Below are 18,786 nucleotides of genomic sequence, written 5' to 3'. Positions count from 1 at the left end.
ACAGTCTCACTTATGCAAGATTTTTTTCAGAAGACATGTAAGTTAAAAAAACCTATGTATTATTTGAACAAATGTAGTAGAATGAAATATTTTCTTCAAACAAAATTAAAAGAAATATTTATTCTCTAAACAAAAATATTTCCATGATATTTTTTATCATTGAAATGTTTAAACGTAAGCTTTATATTTATTTTTTAATGTAGTAAAATGCAACAAAATGTCTTCCCGAAGAAAATCTAAATAATTTTTAAATTCGGTGAATTTAATTTTAAAATTAACCCAAACTAGTAACGTGTCTTTGGCTCCACATAAAGCATAGATGAATGATCTTTCTCAAAAGTTATTTCACTTCGCAATCATTTTGACAACCATTGGAAGAGCAGAATTTCATGTCACCATGTTCTCCCATCTTCACGTATCTCTATGTTGTCTCTCGTTTTCTGTAACTTCACTTTTTTCTTTCTTGTTGACCGTAGCACCAGCAGCCTCTTGACCAGAGACTAAACCTCTCTTATTCCCTCACTGTTGTAATCTTAAATAAATTTTTTAATATTTAATATAATACGTTAATAATTGTTAGATCATTTTTGTATTTAATTAAATTATAGGTTTTAGTTGGAAGTTCCACGTCGATTAGAGATAAGGTTAATTCATAGTATATAAGTGAGGTGCAAATCTCACCTTACAAACCGATTTTGTGGAGTTGAGTTAGACTTAAAACTCATATCTAACATGGTATCAGAGCCAAGTTAGAGTCTATCCTAACGAGCTTTCTTAGACATTCTGTTCCATCAGATATCTTCTAGTCTCAATATATACCTTGGCTAGGAAGTGAGCTGGAAGTTTCATATCAACTAAAGATAAGACCAATTCACAATATATAAACAAGGACAAACCTCATCTTTTATGGAGTTGAGTTAGACTTAAAATCCACTTTTAATAGTTTTGATTATTCTTTTAGTTTATATTTTTGTTAAAAAATATTAAATTAATTTTTCAATTTTTTTAATCTTAATTTAATCTTAATTTTTTAAAAATTGACATAATTTGTTCTAAGTTGTTTGTGATTCTTTCTGAGTAAGGGTACTGTGGTTCAGGCACTGAGTGCTTTATTATGATGAAGAAGGTACACCCTAAGAATGTCGGAATTGCAATCATTCATGTCATGGCATAACATGTTTCAGTCCCATAAACAAACGTTATACGTCCAAATTTGGTAGATTGATGGAGGTGAAAAAAAGGGGACACATATGATAAATACAACGTAATATATGATAAAAAAAGAAAAAAAAAAGTAGTGGTTAATGATTAATGTTTTCAGTAACATAATAATGTAGAGTTTCTTTACTGTCAAAAGAAGAGTAGTATGGTTAAAAAATGCATATAAAGGTTTAAAATATTTGCTGCTATGGAAGTTATTTTATCAATCGTTAGACGATAGCACAGTGAAAGAGTTGGAAAGTTCAGTTTTGGGATCTGTGCGACCTCGGCAAATAAAGGACAGCTTCTACTGTATCAGAATGTTGCATTCAAGCATTAATCATTAATACAAAAATAATTCATGTATAATAAAAAATAGTCATCATTATGTCATATAAATTTATATCGAATACAAGTAAAAGATTTAAATATATGATATGATAAAAAAATAATTATTTAATAAGTTTATATAAAATAAAGGTATGTGTTTATTATTTTACTCTTATGAATAATATTATGATTGTGTTGTAATAGTATTTATCTTTTAAATTATTTTATATTATCGGTAAAATTTTCATCATCATCATATATATATATATATATATATATTATAAACTTGATTCAAATAAAATTAATTAGATTAATTGAGCTATTTATATATTAAACAGAATTATTTAAAAAAATATTACATCAATTAGAAAAAAATTAACTTATAATATATAAGTAGAGAAAATATTTTTTCTCCCATTGAATTGGGTTTACAGGATTGAATTATGATTAATTTTCATTATCTTGATATGATATCAAAACCTAATATGATATTAGATTCATTAAAACATTATCTCAATTGAGATTTGGGTCTATTTTATTTTTCAAGGCGTGAGATTCACTTGTATATGAAAATAACAATCTCAATTCTCATTATTTTCATTCTAGATGTTATTAACATTAAATGATACAAACTTTTACTTACTAAATGGATCAATTTTTATTGTTAAACTAAATTTAAATTTTAATATCTTAATAAAGTTAAAAAATTGTCCTTCGACTGTCAAGTTAAGCTAAATTGAAAACCTTTTAATATCTAGATGAAATTATTTTTTAAAGGTAATCATGTTTTTTCCTATTAGGAAATTGTATATTTTGAACATAGTTGTTTAAAAAGCAATTTAAAGTTGATTTTACTTAGACAAAAAGAATTATTTTAAAATACGAATATAAAGAATTCAATAATAGGTATATGGTCATTGATCAAATCGAGACTTTTATCGATAAAATACGTATATTGGATACACGATATAATACAAGATATATCCAATAACTCGATATGTTTATTTTAACAATATCAATATACGTGAAATATGTATATTAAAAAATATACAATAATTCTTAAAAATATAATAAATATATTGTTATTTTGTAAATCCAAATTAAAATTATATATATTAAAGTTGTCTATATAACAAATTATAAATTATTGTCATCATAAAAATATTATTCTTTTATAAATTAATTATTTTATTAATAAATATTGATAAAGTATCATAAATATAAAAAATTGAAATTTTGATTCATATATGACTTCTTATCTTATCTTAATTTCACAAAAAAAAAGGTTGGGATTCCTCTTACGAAGTCATTACTCTCTGAAGATGTTACATGATCATCGGTTTTTTATAACTTATTTTACCTAATGAAAACTAAGGTTCAGAAAAAAAAAAATTGTTTAACATTAATTCTACTTATCATAAAATTAATTTCGAAAACTTCAAAATATATTTATTACTGCACAGATTCTTTTAAACCGAAAGTCAATTATTTAGGTTAAAGCGTCAATTATTCGAACAAACAGTCAATAATATTTTCGACAGATTTAACAGTTAAATATCCGAACAAGCAGTCAATAATTTTCGATAGATTAAAAAGTGATTGCATTAGGAGTTAATAATCATCATTACGTTTGTTTCACCTGTTTGGTAATGAAAGTGACGGTATTCCCATTCTAAACATGTTAGTATTGAAATTTAATCTATGGTTAATTAATTCCAGACCTATATGTATGTATATTTTTTTCTTATCTAAAAGCACAGATTTCTCACAGAAAGTTACAAATTAAAATGAATTTTTTAGTATGGTTTGAACTATGTGTAGTAACTGATCTTATTATACAGTGTTAGCGTTAAAAGTGATTTTGGAAAGTGATTTTCACTTGCATGTTCACTTTTCAGATTTCTGGCTTTTGAGAAGCGGCTAATCCGTAGTTCATTCATTCTATTTTGTCTGGTGTAGCGTGTCTTTTTGACCGTTCAATCGCGAGGCTCATTGTTGGCGACCACGACATTTTGTAAGCAAATGTCTGAAATGCCTGCAAAATGTGACAGAAAAACATGTGCTGTGAGAACAATGAACACAACACTTTCCTTTGATCACAGAATTAGTATTTAACTTTATGATTGTTGTTATGTGCATTTTTCATGTTGCTTTTATTTTTCTCTACCTTGATTATATTATAACCTCCATCGCTGACGTGAGACATAAAAAATGTTGGATCAAGTGCTTGTCACTTACTAAGAGTTATAGTTATTAATCAGGATGTAATTCTTTTTTACTTAAAAGTGTAATATAAGTCTAAGTGTCACAATTTATTTAATTGTGACCCGGTCCACTTGGTTTATGTCATGAGACAATTAATGTCATCATGTTTTAGAGTTTATTTGGATCTGCTCGAAAGTCGAAGATGTACTATTAAAGAAAAAAGAAAACGTATTTGAAAATAAGGGTATAACTTTTTTTCGTATATATTCATTTAAGTAAAATGACATCTATAATTGATTATCCATTAAACACAATAATTATGTTAAAGTTGATTATGGTAAAGTAATAATTGATTATATCTTTTATATATATTATAAAAGATATATAGTTTCAATATAATTATTTGTATTTTTAATTTAAATGTTATTTATTATAATAAAATAAATAGTTAATATAGTATTATTAAAATAAAGAAGTAATAAAACTTTTGAAAAAAGGAGGAAAACTTACTAGAATAAAATCGTAAGATCCTCATTTTTCATCTCTACATCCATGTTGTTCAACTTTATTATAATTGAGTTTTATCGAGATACTCCTTCAATTACAAATATTTCTTGATATGAAGTCTAAAGATTTAGTTTTTAGAAATATTATTACATATGAACTTAATTAGAAATACTATAAAGCAATAATTAGTTGTTTGTCATTCAACGTGAATTTTTTATTCTTTAATTGATTTTGAAAATCAAACACATTTTAATTCTGCATTAGAAAATTAATTCTAATCAAATCTATATCACTTTGATGCAAAATCAAACACGCACTTAATGTATCATAAATCGAAATTGTTATTTCCTATAAAACTCTCCTTGTTCATTTTGCTAAAAATCTTCTTAAATATTTTCTTCATGAAAAGAAAACAAAAGAAGGGGATTGATCTTGATTTGGATCAACCACCTATAAATGAATAATGGAATTAATAAGAATCGAAGCTCTAATATTATTTTGTTGAGTTTAAGAAATCAAAATGCTCACAAATAGAAACACACGTATGTTAACTATTAGAATAATAATGAACACAAAGTTAACACATATACAGATAAACAAAGAAATTTAGAGAAACGAATATGATTTTCTACAAAAACATTCTTCATGAACACATACATAAATAATCACAAGGATTACAAAAGTAAAGTACACATTCAAATAGAAAAGAGGTAAGTACACGAGTGATCAACTATGAATTACATATAAAAAAAAAAAACATTTAATTATTTTTTATTTTAAATAGTGACAAAACATACACCTCTCTTTTTAAGAAGTTTTTCACCCTTCTTTCTCTACTCTCAAAATTGTGATGTCTATGTGTACAAATATCAAAATTAGAAAACTCAATCGTATGTAAAGCGAGCGAAACAAAGATATATATTAAAAAGATAAATGTAATGAAACATCAACTGAAAAAGAATAAGAGAAAATGAAAAAAAAAACGGAAAGTTACATAAACTTTAAAAGAAGAATTGTTAGAAAAATATTTTTTCCCATCACATGTTTTTTTAACAAACTTGAAAAACCCCATCGATTACAAGCTTTTTGTGGACAAACTTAAAAAAATCCTTTATTAGGACCCCTCCACCCTCACTCCCCTCTTAGATGGAAATTGGAAGGGAGAAAAGCTATCTTTCCATGCACAAAAATTGGAGAATATAATAAATAAATGGTGGGTTTACTTTCTGAATTATAATTTACTATTTCTTTTTAGAAGTAATAAAATAACAGAAAATTATAATTTTGCAAAGTAAATTTGTAATTTGTTTATTTATCTCTATAAAATCATAATATGTTGGCAGTTAAAAAAGCTGATTCATTGGGAACACTATCTGGATTTAATGGTCTGACTATACGTACAATAACTGAAACTTTGTCCTTCGTTATTTATCCTCTTTTTAACATTATTCACAAGAAAATTGAATGAAAATATCACTTTATATGTTGAAATTATTTTGTGAAAATAAATGATACGTTAAAAAAGACAAAATTAAATAATAAGGGTTGTCACAACTATTTAAACGGAAAACTGATATTCATAATGAGGAATAAAAAAATATTATTTTTTATTTATAAAATTAAAGAAAAGAAAATATGGAGAATATTAAAGCTTTCAAACTATCTCAACATGATGGAAAAGATAGTACATTAACCACCTGAAATATCTGTTGTTGCAATTGGATTAAAACATTTTATTAACTTGAACAAATTTCGAAAACGTTTACAAAATATCAATTAAAACACTAAACTGTGATAAGAAAAAGTAAATAAGTAAAAATATTAAAAGAAAATCAAAGAATAAAATAAAACTTACCGTAGAGATATAACAAATTACTAAGATTAATTGGTTTGCTACACAATGCACCCGTTCTAAATCTACTCTCATATATACAACACTTACAAAGAAGATGAAAAAGAATACAAAATTTAAATTTATTTTAAAACTTAAATCTTAGTTAATGCCACCCAACATTTTTCTAGTACTCTGTAAACGAAAAAAAAAAGAAGAAACTAATCAGCTTTTATAAGCAAAATGTTTTGTTGAAAATTAGCTAGTGGCCTAACATTACAAGTCAGCCAGAATAAAAGAGAGATAAAATTAAAAGCTTTTTTTTTTGTTCATTAAAAAATATTTTTATTCACGTGCAAATTTTATTTTTAAGGTGAAGAAACAACATTAGATGATTCAGACATGATCAAGATGATAAATTCCCGATGTGGGAGTTAATTAGCAAAATACATTCCACGTTTAGTAAGAGTACAACATCATGGGGTATATAGGTTTGATGCATGAAAACACACCAATGAACAGAAACTCAGTTTATTCCTTCTTCTTGAATGAAATTACTTTTAATCATCTAAAAACCCAGAGAGAAATTAAGGGTTTTTACAGATTCGATCTCACTTTTATTCTGAAACTTTGAGACACCAGATATCCAACGAACTTTCAGGAGTGTGGGAAAGTTAGATAGAAAGTAGCTACGAGTGATGTGTATGAATGGCAGATGGGTGTATTGACGTATGAGTTTTCTTTGATTTTGTAATAATTAATTAATTAATCTCCAATCACTGAAAACATTGTGAAAACTGCATGTGGCCCATATGAGACAAGCTGATCTGAAACCCTAATTAAGCTAATTTATGTTCAGCGAAAATACTTTAACGAGGAAATTATTGGTGGTGGAGACCCAGAAAGGGTTCCTTTTGGGTCTTCCCTAATAAGAATAATGTATTTATGCATATTATATATAGAGCATACGTGATTACGCACCCTTCAGCTGCCACCACACACTATCTTTCTCACTCTCTTCATCACACTCGCATACATTTTTGCGAACCACGTGCTCGAAAGACATGGGAAGAAGTCCTTGTTGTTCTAAAGAAGGTTTGAACAAAGGAGCATGGACAGCTATGGAAGATAAAATTCTCACAGAATACATTAACATCCATGGCGAAGGAAAATGGAGACACCTTCCCAAAAGAGCAGGTCATGACGATGAATGCATGCATGCATAAATGGATCCATTGGAATGGTAGTTTTCTGATGTGCAATGGTTTCATGCAGGTCTTAAGAGATGCGGGAAAAGTTGCAGACTGAGATGGTTGAATTATCTAAGACCTGGCATTAAGAGAGGCAACATTACTAATGATGAAGAGGAGTTAATTATCAGGCTTCACAATCTTCTTGGAAACAGGTATTACATTGTATTGATTTGAAAATGGTATCAAATTGTTGTGGATTTCATAGGATATAACAAAAGTGTTGCATTGATTTAAGGTGGTCCTTGATTGCTGGACGGCTTCCAGGACGAACAGACAATGAAATCAAGAATTATTGGAACACCAACATTGGAAGGAAACTTCAGAATGGCACACCAGGATACTCCATTACAGAGGGTGGTGCACGAAGCACTTTAAACACAGTTCAGGATGATCAAAACGTGAAGAACCAAGAATGGCACTACGATAAGGGTTCGTGTCTGGTTCAGACTAAAGCAACAAGGTGGAGTAAGGTCACAGTGAGTGACGAGATTAGTCAGCATAATGATGAAGACAATAAGAGCAATGTTGGTGATCATAACAAGATGAAGGCATTTCTGGTGTCTCCCCCATCTTCAGAGAGTAACTATGATCCGGTGTTGAATTTCATGGAAAATCTTGAGATGGATGGGAATTTCTTCTCGGAGTTGCTGAAGATGGATTTGCCTGAATCATCATCTTGTCAAGGAAACAAGATAGTTGAAGATAATGATAACCCTAGTTCGGTTGATAAAGGGTATTTATCCCCAAAATCATCCTGTGAAACCACTCACTTTCATTGGGGTGATTCACTGTATGACCCAAATTTTGATTTTCTACCAGTGACAACTTTTACGGAGACCGGATTTGATTGGTTATGAAGCAATAGAAGAAAAGGAAGAAAGCTATAAACTGAGCTCGGCGTGTTTGGATTAATTACTTCATCATTATTTTCAAGACAATGGTTTTGGCTGAAAGGTTTCATTCGATTTGTAAAATAGACAAACATATCTGCATGCATATATCGATGTTTCTTATCATTCACATTAATTCGATCACGTTACGTTACATCTCTTTGAATAAAACTTGATCTAGTTTCAAAGCTTAACCGCTTTCTTTGTATTTTAGATTTGTAAAGTGCTACCTTTACATCAAGTTGTAAATCCTCTTTGTAACAAATAAATAGAAATAGAAAATTCATATAGAGGAAGAAAAAGAAGTGATATGAAAAGATAGTGTTGGTGAGATATTTGAAAAGATATGCAGTATTCGTACGAATAGCTTCTGCTTAGTGTAGTTAAAAACACAATTTTTGTCCATTTCTTTTGTTATTTGATGGGTAATACTTATTATCGTCATGGGAATAACTTTGGTTTTAATTAGGATAAAAATGAATACGAGGAAGGAATGTCACTGTCGAATGTGGTTTGGAAAAGATATTCTTTTCGTGCTAATCAAGCTGACCAGAGATTACGGGAAAGCTTTTTATGAAGCCATCGACAAGCAAAAAGTAACTGTGAGATTTGGAGTCTTTTTCTTCTAATTATTAGCTACGAAATCAGATGTTCTTGAAAAGGAAGAAACCAATAAGGATCTCACATTCAATTTGTAGCTTGAAATTCAGTAAAAATATTTCAGAAAATGATCAAAAGAAAAAAAAAATGTATTTAAACTGACATGAACCTTAACTCTTAAACAATGGATGTAAAATTATTGGATGTTTCGAAGATAAAGTATATAAATGATGTGAGGCTACGTTGTCTTTTATTACCTACTATTCACAACAATCATATCATCAATAACGCAACCACCATCGAGAACAAAACTCTATGTATATGTACGCTGCAATGGAATGTCATGAGCTACTAAAACAAAAAGTTAGGCTGCAAGAGAACAAATTCACTGCAAGATGAACGTGGATACGTCTTAGGGTACAAACACTTACTATTCATTCCTCAAATCATTCATCTGCTTTCCCATTCAAGAGACATTCTGTTCCACAGACGAGTCATCTGTTGTCGTGTTAACTTTCCGTTCATCTAAGACAATATGTTACAGAATTTTGGAATACCTAGTGATCTTTACATTAAAATTGTCTTGAAACTAGAGTTTTTGAGATGATCCTATATAAATACTGTGTAAATGGAGAAGAGTAACTCAAGTACTCCATTATAAGTTGTTGATAAAAAAAAAAAATCTACTCCATGAATGATTCCACAATACGGAAAACTGTGGAGTAAGGATACGAATTTAGATTCTCTGTTATTTTTGGCATTGTTTTTCTACTATATCTCTATTATAATATAACGATTACTATTAATTTTGATGTTCTAAAATATATTAAAAAATATTAAAAAAATTAATATATTTTAATATTTAATAAAAAACAACACTGAAAAAATTAAAGAATCGGTAAAAAATCTAAACACCATACGATTCCAAATCCAAATCGATCCATCAGTAATTGATGTTTTGATTAATAAGTTAATTCATCTGACTCATTCGTTACCATTTATAAATTCCGCTCTCTTTTTTTGTGCCAAAATTTCTATAATAAATGTGTCAAACGTTCAACCAACAACACTATTTAATTGTGATTAAAATTTGATAACATACTCTTTATATGTCAAACAATCTGTCAACAATTTATGATTAAACCCTTTAATGAGAATTCTTCTTTCTTAACTTTAGATTTTAATTAAATTTAAAATATTTCGTAAATTTAAGTATTTTGATTAGATTCTTTTTCTCTATAAAGAAGACAATTAATGAACAGAGGGGTGGTAAAGAGAGAAAATGGTCAGGGCCTGTCGTTTTGCGAAGCCTTGGTTGGGTTGGTGGTTTTCAGAAATATTGGGTTGCTGCGGATGTTTTATCCAAGATTAGTTTTGTTGTGATAAACCTGATTCAACCAAAACATTCTTGGGCCAATGTTGTATTTTTTTTAGGTTAGAATACTCTCATGATCCTCATTTTGGTTCAGAAATTTCAAATTGGTTCTCGAATTTTAATTGATCTCAATTTCGTCCTCATTTTTATAGATGTGTTTTAAATCAACCATTTCCGTTATCAGTTGACAGACGGCGTTTATTCCTGATGATGTGGCTGTTTTGTGTATTCTGACATGTCATTCAGTTGTTTTGGCACATGTGTCTTGGTTTCTCTTTTAAAAAGAGTTTATGTTCATGTGAAGCTTAGGGTTTGAAAAGGGTGAGGTGAAGTTGTCTCCTGTGTTCTGATTTGGTAAGATTGGTAATGTCTCCCTCTCATTCTTGCTCGTCCTGCACTTGCAATGGTTGGAAAATGAAAAATTCCAACATTTCTTCTCATGGACGTGTGGTGAGGAGGTTCGATTTAACACCTGTTTGCTATTGCGGTGAAAAGGCAATCACGAGAACTGCTAGAACTACTAAGAACAGGGAGAGAAAATTTTAGGGTTGCCCAAAGTTCAAGATATGATATTTGTTGTTTTGGTGGACGTTTTTTTTTTCGTATTTTGGTTTTGGAAAACCTAATTTTGTAATTGGTATGTAATTGGTGGTGTTGATTTTTCCTTCGATAGGGTGGAAGTGAAGAAGTTGTTGGCTGCAATTTTTTTTCATGGTGCAGTGCTACCTTTACCACCCAATTCCAATCCCTAATTCAGTAATTTAGAGTTTCAAGGATGATGCTTATTTTAATTATCAAGGTCCACACACCAATTTTTCAGTCCTCAAAATAATGCATAAAGCCACGTCAGAAGATTAAAATGAAGTTAACGTTAATAATTTTAACACTATTAACGATTGGGTTGATTTAAAACACATTTACAAAAATGAGGACGAAATTGAGATCAATTAAAATTCGATGACCAAATTGAGATTTCTGAACTAAAACGAGGACCATCAAAATATTTTAACCTTTTTTTATATTATGTAATGCTTGCAAATCCTCTGGAAAAGCTAAAGAAGTATTTTCCATAAAGAAGTATTTTCCATTTCCAAGATAATAATATTTTCACTATTAAATTTTGATAATTTTTTCATATAAGATGAGGTGATATTTTTTAAATAATTTTGAAATATTAAAAATAAAAAATATTTAAAAGATATAAGTTAAAATTATAAAATAAAATTGTCAAAATTTAATAATAAAAAATCATTTTTATTCCATTTTAACTTTAAGAGAAAAAGCTAAAGCTACCAATAGAAAAAGAAAATAAATCGCAAAGCCATTTTATTGCACAACCAAACAACCAAGTATTTTAAAGGAAAAAATGGAAAAAAAAATATTTAAACAAAGTTGTCTTATTTTATATATATATATATATATATATATATATATATATATATATATATATATATAAAATAAAATGTTCATGCGAAAATGGGTTGAGAGGGTTTAAATATTCTAGGTTTATTTTTAAATTTAAATTTATCCGAACAATAATAACTTCCTTAATTAAATATCAATTATGATATATCCTATTAATATTTTGTTAAAACAATCTTCATAAACTTTTGTCCCAGCTGTCATGGAAGTCTGTCATATAGATTAAGGATTGATTAACCCTTAAGAAAGATATTTAAGGTTTGTAATAGGAATTATTGGTTTCAGTGTTAATCTTGATCTTAATCTACTGGAATCTATCTAATGGGTCTTCGCAATGGATAAAAGGGTTTTTCAATTTTGAAGAAAAGAAGAGATTGTTTTGTTTGTGTTGTTTGAGAGCAAGGTTCTTCACGCAGATCGATTCTCCATCTGCGCCTTCCTCTGCGCGCCCATGGCCGCATCATAGCAGCGTCCATCACATCAAAATCAATGGCGGAGAGCGCATCACCGTCGTCCACACCCTCACCAATGGATCCTCAAAACCCTGCAATCCCTTCCCCTTCCCACAAGAACACAGCTTCACCCTCGCTCCCTCTGCCCCCCGAAGAGCAGCAACAGCAACAGCAGTTGAACGTCCTCTCCTCGGTATAATTCTACTTCGTTTAACTTGCCCTCCCTTAGTTTTCCCCTTTTGTTGTTTATGGAAAAATTAATCCAATGGTATCATTAATTTCCCTTCGTTTTCTGTGCTAATTGTTTATGCATTTGATGTTTGATAGTTTATAGTGATTGGAACGAAAATGCTTAATTGCCCATTTCTGATTAGACACACTTCTTGTAAGATTGCTCGTTAGAAAAAAAAAAAACATAACAAAAAATTAGCATATGAATTTAACTTTAACTATGAACTAAAATTAACTCATGCACTTAATTTTTATAAAACACTTCTCATCTTACTTCTCTGTACCTTAGCTGCATACTTTGATTTTAAATTATGGGGAAATTCATTTTATTTTAGTGTAGGTTTTTTCTTTCATGTGAATGTTAATCCAAAGAGGGCCATAATCGTGTTAATGATATACTTGCACAAATTTTACATGATGAGTTGTTTCTGTATAGAAGTTATGCCAATCTATTATTTTCATTACCTGGAGAGAGGATTGGAATCTAACAGTGCAAATGAGTTGCCTTACCTGTTTACCTTTTCAACCATGCTTGCTTCTGTCCGTTACCATGGTTTGTTATTAGATATTTGTGATAGGTTTCGCACAAAATCTTTTCCAAACTATAGTGTGATTGCTTTGGATTAATACCACCAGGTTTTTTTCTGTCTGGTAATAATGCTGTGCAGTGTTATGGCTGGATGACATCTAAGCATTGTTGGTTTAAATGTGATTTGTGGCTGTTGTTTTTGTATATGAAGAGCTGTTACAATATTGTGATTTGAATTTGGATTGCCAATTTTTATACTGTTAGGCTAGCAAGGGATTTGTATGTCTACCGATGAATCACAGAAAAACTTTGAATTTAATTTTACTTGATAATTAGATAAAATCGTCGACTTTCTCATACCACTTTCCTTTTATTGTTTATTTGCATATTTGATTTGTTTAATTATATATTTTTTAATCCAACATTTTTTTATATTTTAAAATTAAATTTATTTATTTTTAAATAATTATCAAATATTTAAATTTAGTTTTATACCACAGTATGAAGTATTATCGTAAATCTAAAATATAGATTGTATATTTAAAAAATATTTCAAAATTTGATTATTATTATTAAAATAATCGTTTATCTTTATATTTTATACACATTAAAATACTAATTAAATATTATTTATAATTCTGAAATAAACTTAAACATACTTAATCTCCATGAAATTTATTAGAGAAAATACGTACATGTACAATATAACGAGTTTTCTCATATATTTATAACAATATATATAGAGAAGATTCTCTATTTTGTATCTATATTTTAAAATTTTAGTTTTATTTTTTAAAATATAATTATTTATTAAATTTTTGAAAATTAATCATTAATTTTATAAATATCTGTTTCTTCTCTTTTTTTCTATTTATCAATATTTATTCTTTTATCTTTTCTGTTATATTTCACTTTATTTTAAATATAATATTATTTTATATATTAATTTAATAATATTACAATATAATCACCTACTAATATAATATTATGTATATTTAAAAAATCATACACACCGAATGCTTGTTTCGTGCTTATGTTTATACTAGTATAATATTATATATATAGTTGTTGACTTGTAAAAAGATTACTTAGAAAATAACTGATAATTTGATATTTAAAATTTGGGGATAAAAGTTATTTTTTTTTTTATAATTTTAGTACATAAAAGTTAAAATTTTGTTATCCGATATATTCTATTTGGTAACTTTTATTTTTTTCATCTTTTAATCAACAAGTCTACTCTTTAATAAATAAAAATGATTTATTTATTCAATAAATTAAGTAAGTAAATCATTTTTAATAATATCATTATAAAATTGTATGTATTTTTTTGAATTGTATTACTTTTCATATTTTAATTAAAATAGTAAAACTTAATATTGTAAAATTACATTATTTTAATGTAAAAAAAAACGATGTGAATATACAAGCACGTACATAAAACTAAAATATTTTTAAAATAAATTTTTATATCAAAAATAAAAATACTAAATCTAAAACCTGCTGTTTTCATGATTGTTCAAAGAGGAGAAACAGGGATAATACTGAAGGAAGCGCATCACATAACAGTGAACTGAAGACAATGTCTGCTGAATCGCCAAGTTCTGTTCGTAAAGGTACTATGTTCCTTCCTCAATCAATCAAATTTTTTCCCTTTCTTTTTCTGAATTTGGTTTTTCTCTATGTTGCAGTGGTTGTTCATCTCAGAGCCACCGGTGATGCTCCTATTCTCAAACAATCCAAGTTCAAGGTATTTCCTTTCCACCTTCCTCTTTAATGGTATCTTTTATGTCTCCAAATTCGTCACCAAAATTGTTATTTGAAACCTCTTTGCATCCTTTCCTCTTTTTTGAAAAAAAGAAGAAATTTCTTTTATGCCAATTATGCTTTATTTGTTTCAAATTGAAGTTTGTGTGTATGGGGTGGTGTATAAATCTGAATTGATGGAAGTTATAGTCTTGTGCCTGGATTTAGTAAGGGTTTCAATGAAGTGGGAATGCGAATTTTCATAATTGATTAGGTTAAGCCAAATTAATTTTTACATCTTAAATTGTAGATAAGGTCTTCTATTTGTGCGTTCGTTTAAATTTACCTGGACGGAGGTGGAGATGCTAGATAAGTGAATAATGTAGAACTAGCATAAAAGTTCAGTGTAGTTTATGTGAACTGATAACCAGGATAAACGTATTTATTTCTATTGTAAGCATAAGAGTGGTAACTGCGTTATGATTTGGTTTGATTTGAAGATCCCAATTTGTGGTTCTTTCGAGCTTGAGAGGCTGTCAATTGCATTTTTTTAAGGACTGCAGATAATGATTATCCAGTTCAGTCTAGTGAGACTATACATAATACTATTTATTAATTGCCCAAAATTACATGGGTCAGGGTGTGTTCTTGGATCTGGGCTAGCACTTGCTTGAATTAGTTTGTGTTAGGAATTTAAGGTGAGGTGAAAGTCTAACATTGGGTAAAAATGAGTAAGATGAACATTATATAAGTAGAAGGATTCATAAACCTATTGTTTTAAGGTTTTGGGTTGAAAGTGATGTACTAGTCTTTAGATATAGTTTTGTTCACCACTCATAGGTGTTGAATCTCTCCGGTGTCTACCCTTGAAGAGCCTAACATTGCTATCAGAGTCTATGGTTCATTTTGGTGATAACTCAGATGAGTATGATATAAAGTAATGATTCTTTGTACCGAAAGTTTCTTGAAAACATGTCTGGTTGTAAAGTGACGGTAAAACAAAGGAAGGGTTATCACTAAGATACCTGGTTTAAAAAATGTTTCTATTTAAGAAAGAAGTGTTCCAATGTGAGAGAGACTTACACTTGACGAAGGAGATTGTTAGGAATTTAAGATGAGTTGAAAGTCTCACATTAGATAAAAATAACTAAAATGGACAATATATAAGTAGAAAGATGTATAAAACTATTGTCTTAAGGTCGGGTTGAAAGTGGTATCTTGGTCTCTTATATAGTTTGTTTACAACTTATTAGTGTTGAATATAAAGTAGTGGGTATCAAAGCCAATGATTCATTTTGGTAATTCTCAATTGAGTGTGATATAAAGTAGGTGAAGAATCTTAAACTTTGAGGATTTCTTGTATCGAAAATCTTCTATTTCATGAAAGTGTGTCCTGTTGTAGAACTACGGTACGAAGAAAGGTCACCACTAAGGTATCCGTGCTTAAGAAATGCTTCTGCTTTAGAGGAGATCTTCCAATGTGGAAGAGACTCACACATGAGGGAAAGATCATTAGGAATTCACAAGTCATACATTGGGTAAAAAGTGTAAAATGGATAATATAAGTAAAAGGACCCATTAAGATATTTTTCCATGTATCTTGTCTAATATATATCTATCAATATATATGTATATATACACCATCTTCTCATAAAAAATGCAGGTTTAAAGAGCATCACATTTAACCAAGGAAGTCGTTAATTCAAGTTTTATAATGTCATTATTTTAGTAATGCTTGCAATGAATTCTACATATATTTTAATATGGCAGATAGCAGGAACTGATAAATTCGTTAAAGTGATAGACTTTCTTCGCCGGCAACTCCACAGGGAGACAATGGTAAAATGTCATTGTGTATTCTGTTCCCATATATTTCTTTGAAGGTTTTGCGTACTCAATTTTTATTTCCAAATTTTGCAGTTTGTGTATGTCAATAGTGCTTTTTCACCAAACCCTGATGAATTGGTCATTGATCTGTTTAATGTAAGACATCTCCTGATCCCATTTTTTCCACTGATTGTTATATCTTCATTGAATGTAGATCATGCTGATTTATGACTCTTGTGCTACAGTTGCTAATATTTCTCGCAAATGTAATATTTGTCTCATGTATGTTGTGAGAAAGCAGCTGGGGAAATATTTCAGGTTTATGCAGGACCGTATGTTTATGTGATGAAAGTAAATAGATAGTGTTAAAATTTGATCAGTATTTGTTAGGAGTTGTTTTACCATTTCTGTATCTACCTTGTTTGTAAAATGGAGAAATATATTTTCAGCTCTCAACACTAATTGTTCAACCTCGTAAAAGGGAATGAAACTAAGGATCATCGTGGAATTCTGATTTTGAAATCCAATATCCGTTTTCTTTTCCTATTTTCAAATACTTTTCTTATTCTACTAGATGAGTGGTGACATTAAAACCACATGCCATGTCAAGTGACATATTTTTCATGTCATGTATAGATCTGCAAGAGTGTGCTGAAAATTTTTAAAATTTCCTTAGCATTTCTTTCTTTGAGTGAATATTCAGTCCAAATTCTTTCATGGATTTTTGGTGTTGTTCCTTTCTTGTATCTTTAAAGCACATTGATTTTAATATTTTAAAATCAGTATATTTTGCACACGCAATAGAAGAACAATAAAAAAAATCCATTAGCGAATCAAAATTTGTAAATATTCTTGTTCTTCTCGGCCATGCCATCTTTTTCTCCGTAAGAATATTGTCTTAGCTGTAATGTTCTATGTTACAGGTGTTTAGAAAAAATATTTAGTAATATGGCACTAAAGTATTCTAATTATGATGTAGATTGTTTTTGTATCTCTTTAGATAAACTGTACTGTTTATGTATTGGATTGTCATTGAGTTATTTATTTCCTTTGTCTTGTGGCTCTTATTTTTGTAGAATTTTGGTTTTGATGGAAAACTGGTGGTCAACTACGCTTGCTCCATGGCGTGGGGCTAAACCCTGAATCGTGGTTGTTCGTTACTAAAGCTTCAAATTGTGAATACACATCAAAAACTCGGGACTTGCATATAATTTTGACAAGACCAAGCGCAGAAAACCTACACAGGACTCTAATCTGGATATTTCTTATTCAATTTTCAATTGTTATCATGCTCGTGTATTTCTGTATATATATTTATGCATGTCTACTAAATCTTGTTTTGATATACTTCAAAAGTATTGATAAACTTCTTCATTAATATTTCATAAATGTTGACATTGTTGTCCTTCATTGCTTATAAGCTTCATGCAAGTTAGTGATTCATATATTCCATACAGGGCAGTTTCTTCCTGCATCTATCAATTTTTTTTTTTTCCTGGATTTTATTTCAGTAAATCAATTTCGGAAATATTTTTACAGAATAAGAGTGGTGAGTGTTTTTCAGAAAAATATTTTCGATATTGATTTAGTATGTTTCGAAAAACAAAATCCAAAATGACGAGGTACAGTGAGAAATTTGACGGAGTTCAGGAACAAACTGTCTCCGTCTAGTCCACTACAGTCCAAGATACAGTGACATTCTTTATGATCGGCCCACCTTTCAAAGATGGGTCTATTAAGGCCCAGTACCCAGTTTGTAATAACTACAAACCGTGTGTGGAATTGGAGTCACGAAGTTTATAAATAGGACTTCTATGTTTATTATATTCATTTTAGTTCTACTGTTGGTATTTACTCCTGAACCAATAATTAGAACCACACGTTCCTTTAAATGATTTTTAGAATGAAAGTAATTTTATTTTTCTGAAAAACATGAAAGTAATTCTTTAACAAATAAAAATTAATTTTATTTTTATCCTATATTCTTTGCCTGACATTCTCATTTTTTTCTTTCTTTCCTTTAGAATTGGTTAGTTTTTCAAAACAAATAAATAACGAAGAGAGAGAAAACCAAAACAAATAGAAACACTTAAAATGAAAATTAAAAAATATCATACTTTTTGCGTAAGTATGAACATCTTTGTAGATAATATATATATATATAACATATATATAAAGTAATTTTCTTTTTTGTGTCCTTTCCAAGTTTATTCTCTAAATACATATTTTTTCAAATTAAAATACTTATGTTATTAATTTTTATTTTTTGAATAACCACTTTTTAAAATTTAACTGTTTTTTTTAATTGAAAAGTACATACAAAACAAATAAAAGTTATATAAAATATTATTGTATTTAATTTTATACAAAAATATAATTTATATTTAT

The 18,786-nt window shown here is 28.8% G+C and overlaps 2 protein-coding genes across 3 annotated transcripts; both read left to right on the top strand.

Moving 5' to 3' along the window:
* Positions 1-7,073: 7,073 nt before the first annotated feature.
* Positions 7,074-8,516, top strand: LOC114167589 (transcription factor MYB1-like). Its single transcript, XM_028052691.2, has 3 exons — positions 7,074-7,270; positions 7,349-7,478; positions 7,562-8,516. The coding sequence occupies exons 1-3, from the start codon at positions 7,138-7,140 to the stop codon at positions 8,181-8,183; spliced, it is 885 nt and encodes a 294-aa protein (XP_027908492.2). The 5' UTR covers positions 7,074-7,137; the 3' UTR covers positions 8,184-8,516.
* Positions 8,517-11,812: 3,296 nt separating this feature from the next.
* LOC114167590 (ubiquitin-like protein ATG12) lies at positions 11,813-17,808 on the top strand. Of its 2 annotated transcripts, none has more exons than XM_028052693.2 (6): positions 11,813-12,258; positions 14,351-14,441; positions 14,517-14,575; positions 16,342-16,410; positions 16,492-16,554; positions 16,644-16,944. In XM_028052693.2, the coding sequence occupies exons 1-6, from the start codon at positions 12,103-12,105 to the stop codon at positions 16,689-16,691; spliced, it is 486 nt and encodes a 161-aa protein (XP_027908494.2). In that variant the 5' UTR covers positions 11,813-12,102; the 3' UTR covers positions 16,692-16,944. The 2 variants fall into 2 exon arrangements, with proteins under 2 accessions (XP_027908494.2, XP_027908493.2); XM_028052692.2 differs by lacking the exon at positions 16,644-16,944 and adding an exon at positions 17,475-17,808 and having other exon boundaries at positions 11,819-12,258.
* Positions 17,809-18,786: the final 978 nt, after the last annotated feature.

The sequence above is a fragment of the Vigna unguiculata genome, chromosome 10 (assembly GCF_037176805.1).
Source record: "Vigna unguiculata cultivar grain cowpea cultivar isolate G323 ecotype 2 chromosome 10, ASM3717680v1, whole genome shotgun sequence".
NCBI lineage: Eukaryota > Viridiplantae > Streptophyta > Magnoliopsida > Fabales > Fabaceae > Vigna > Vigna unguiculata.
This window is presented reverse-complemented; position numbering and strand designations above follow the sequence as displayed.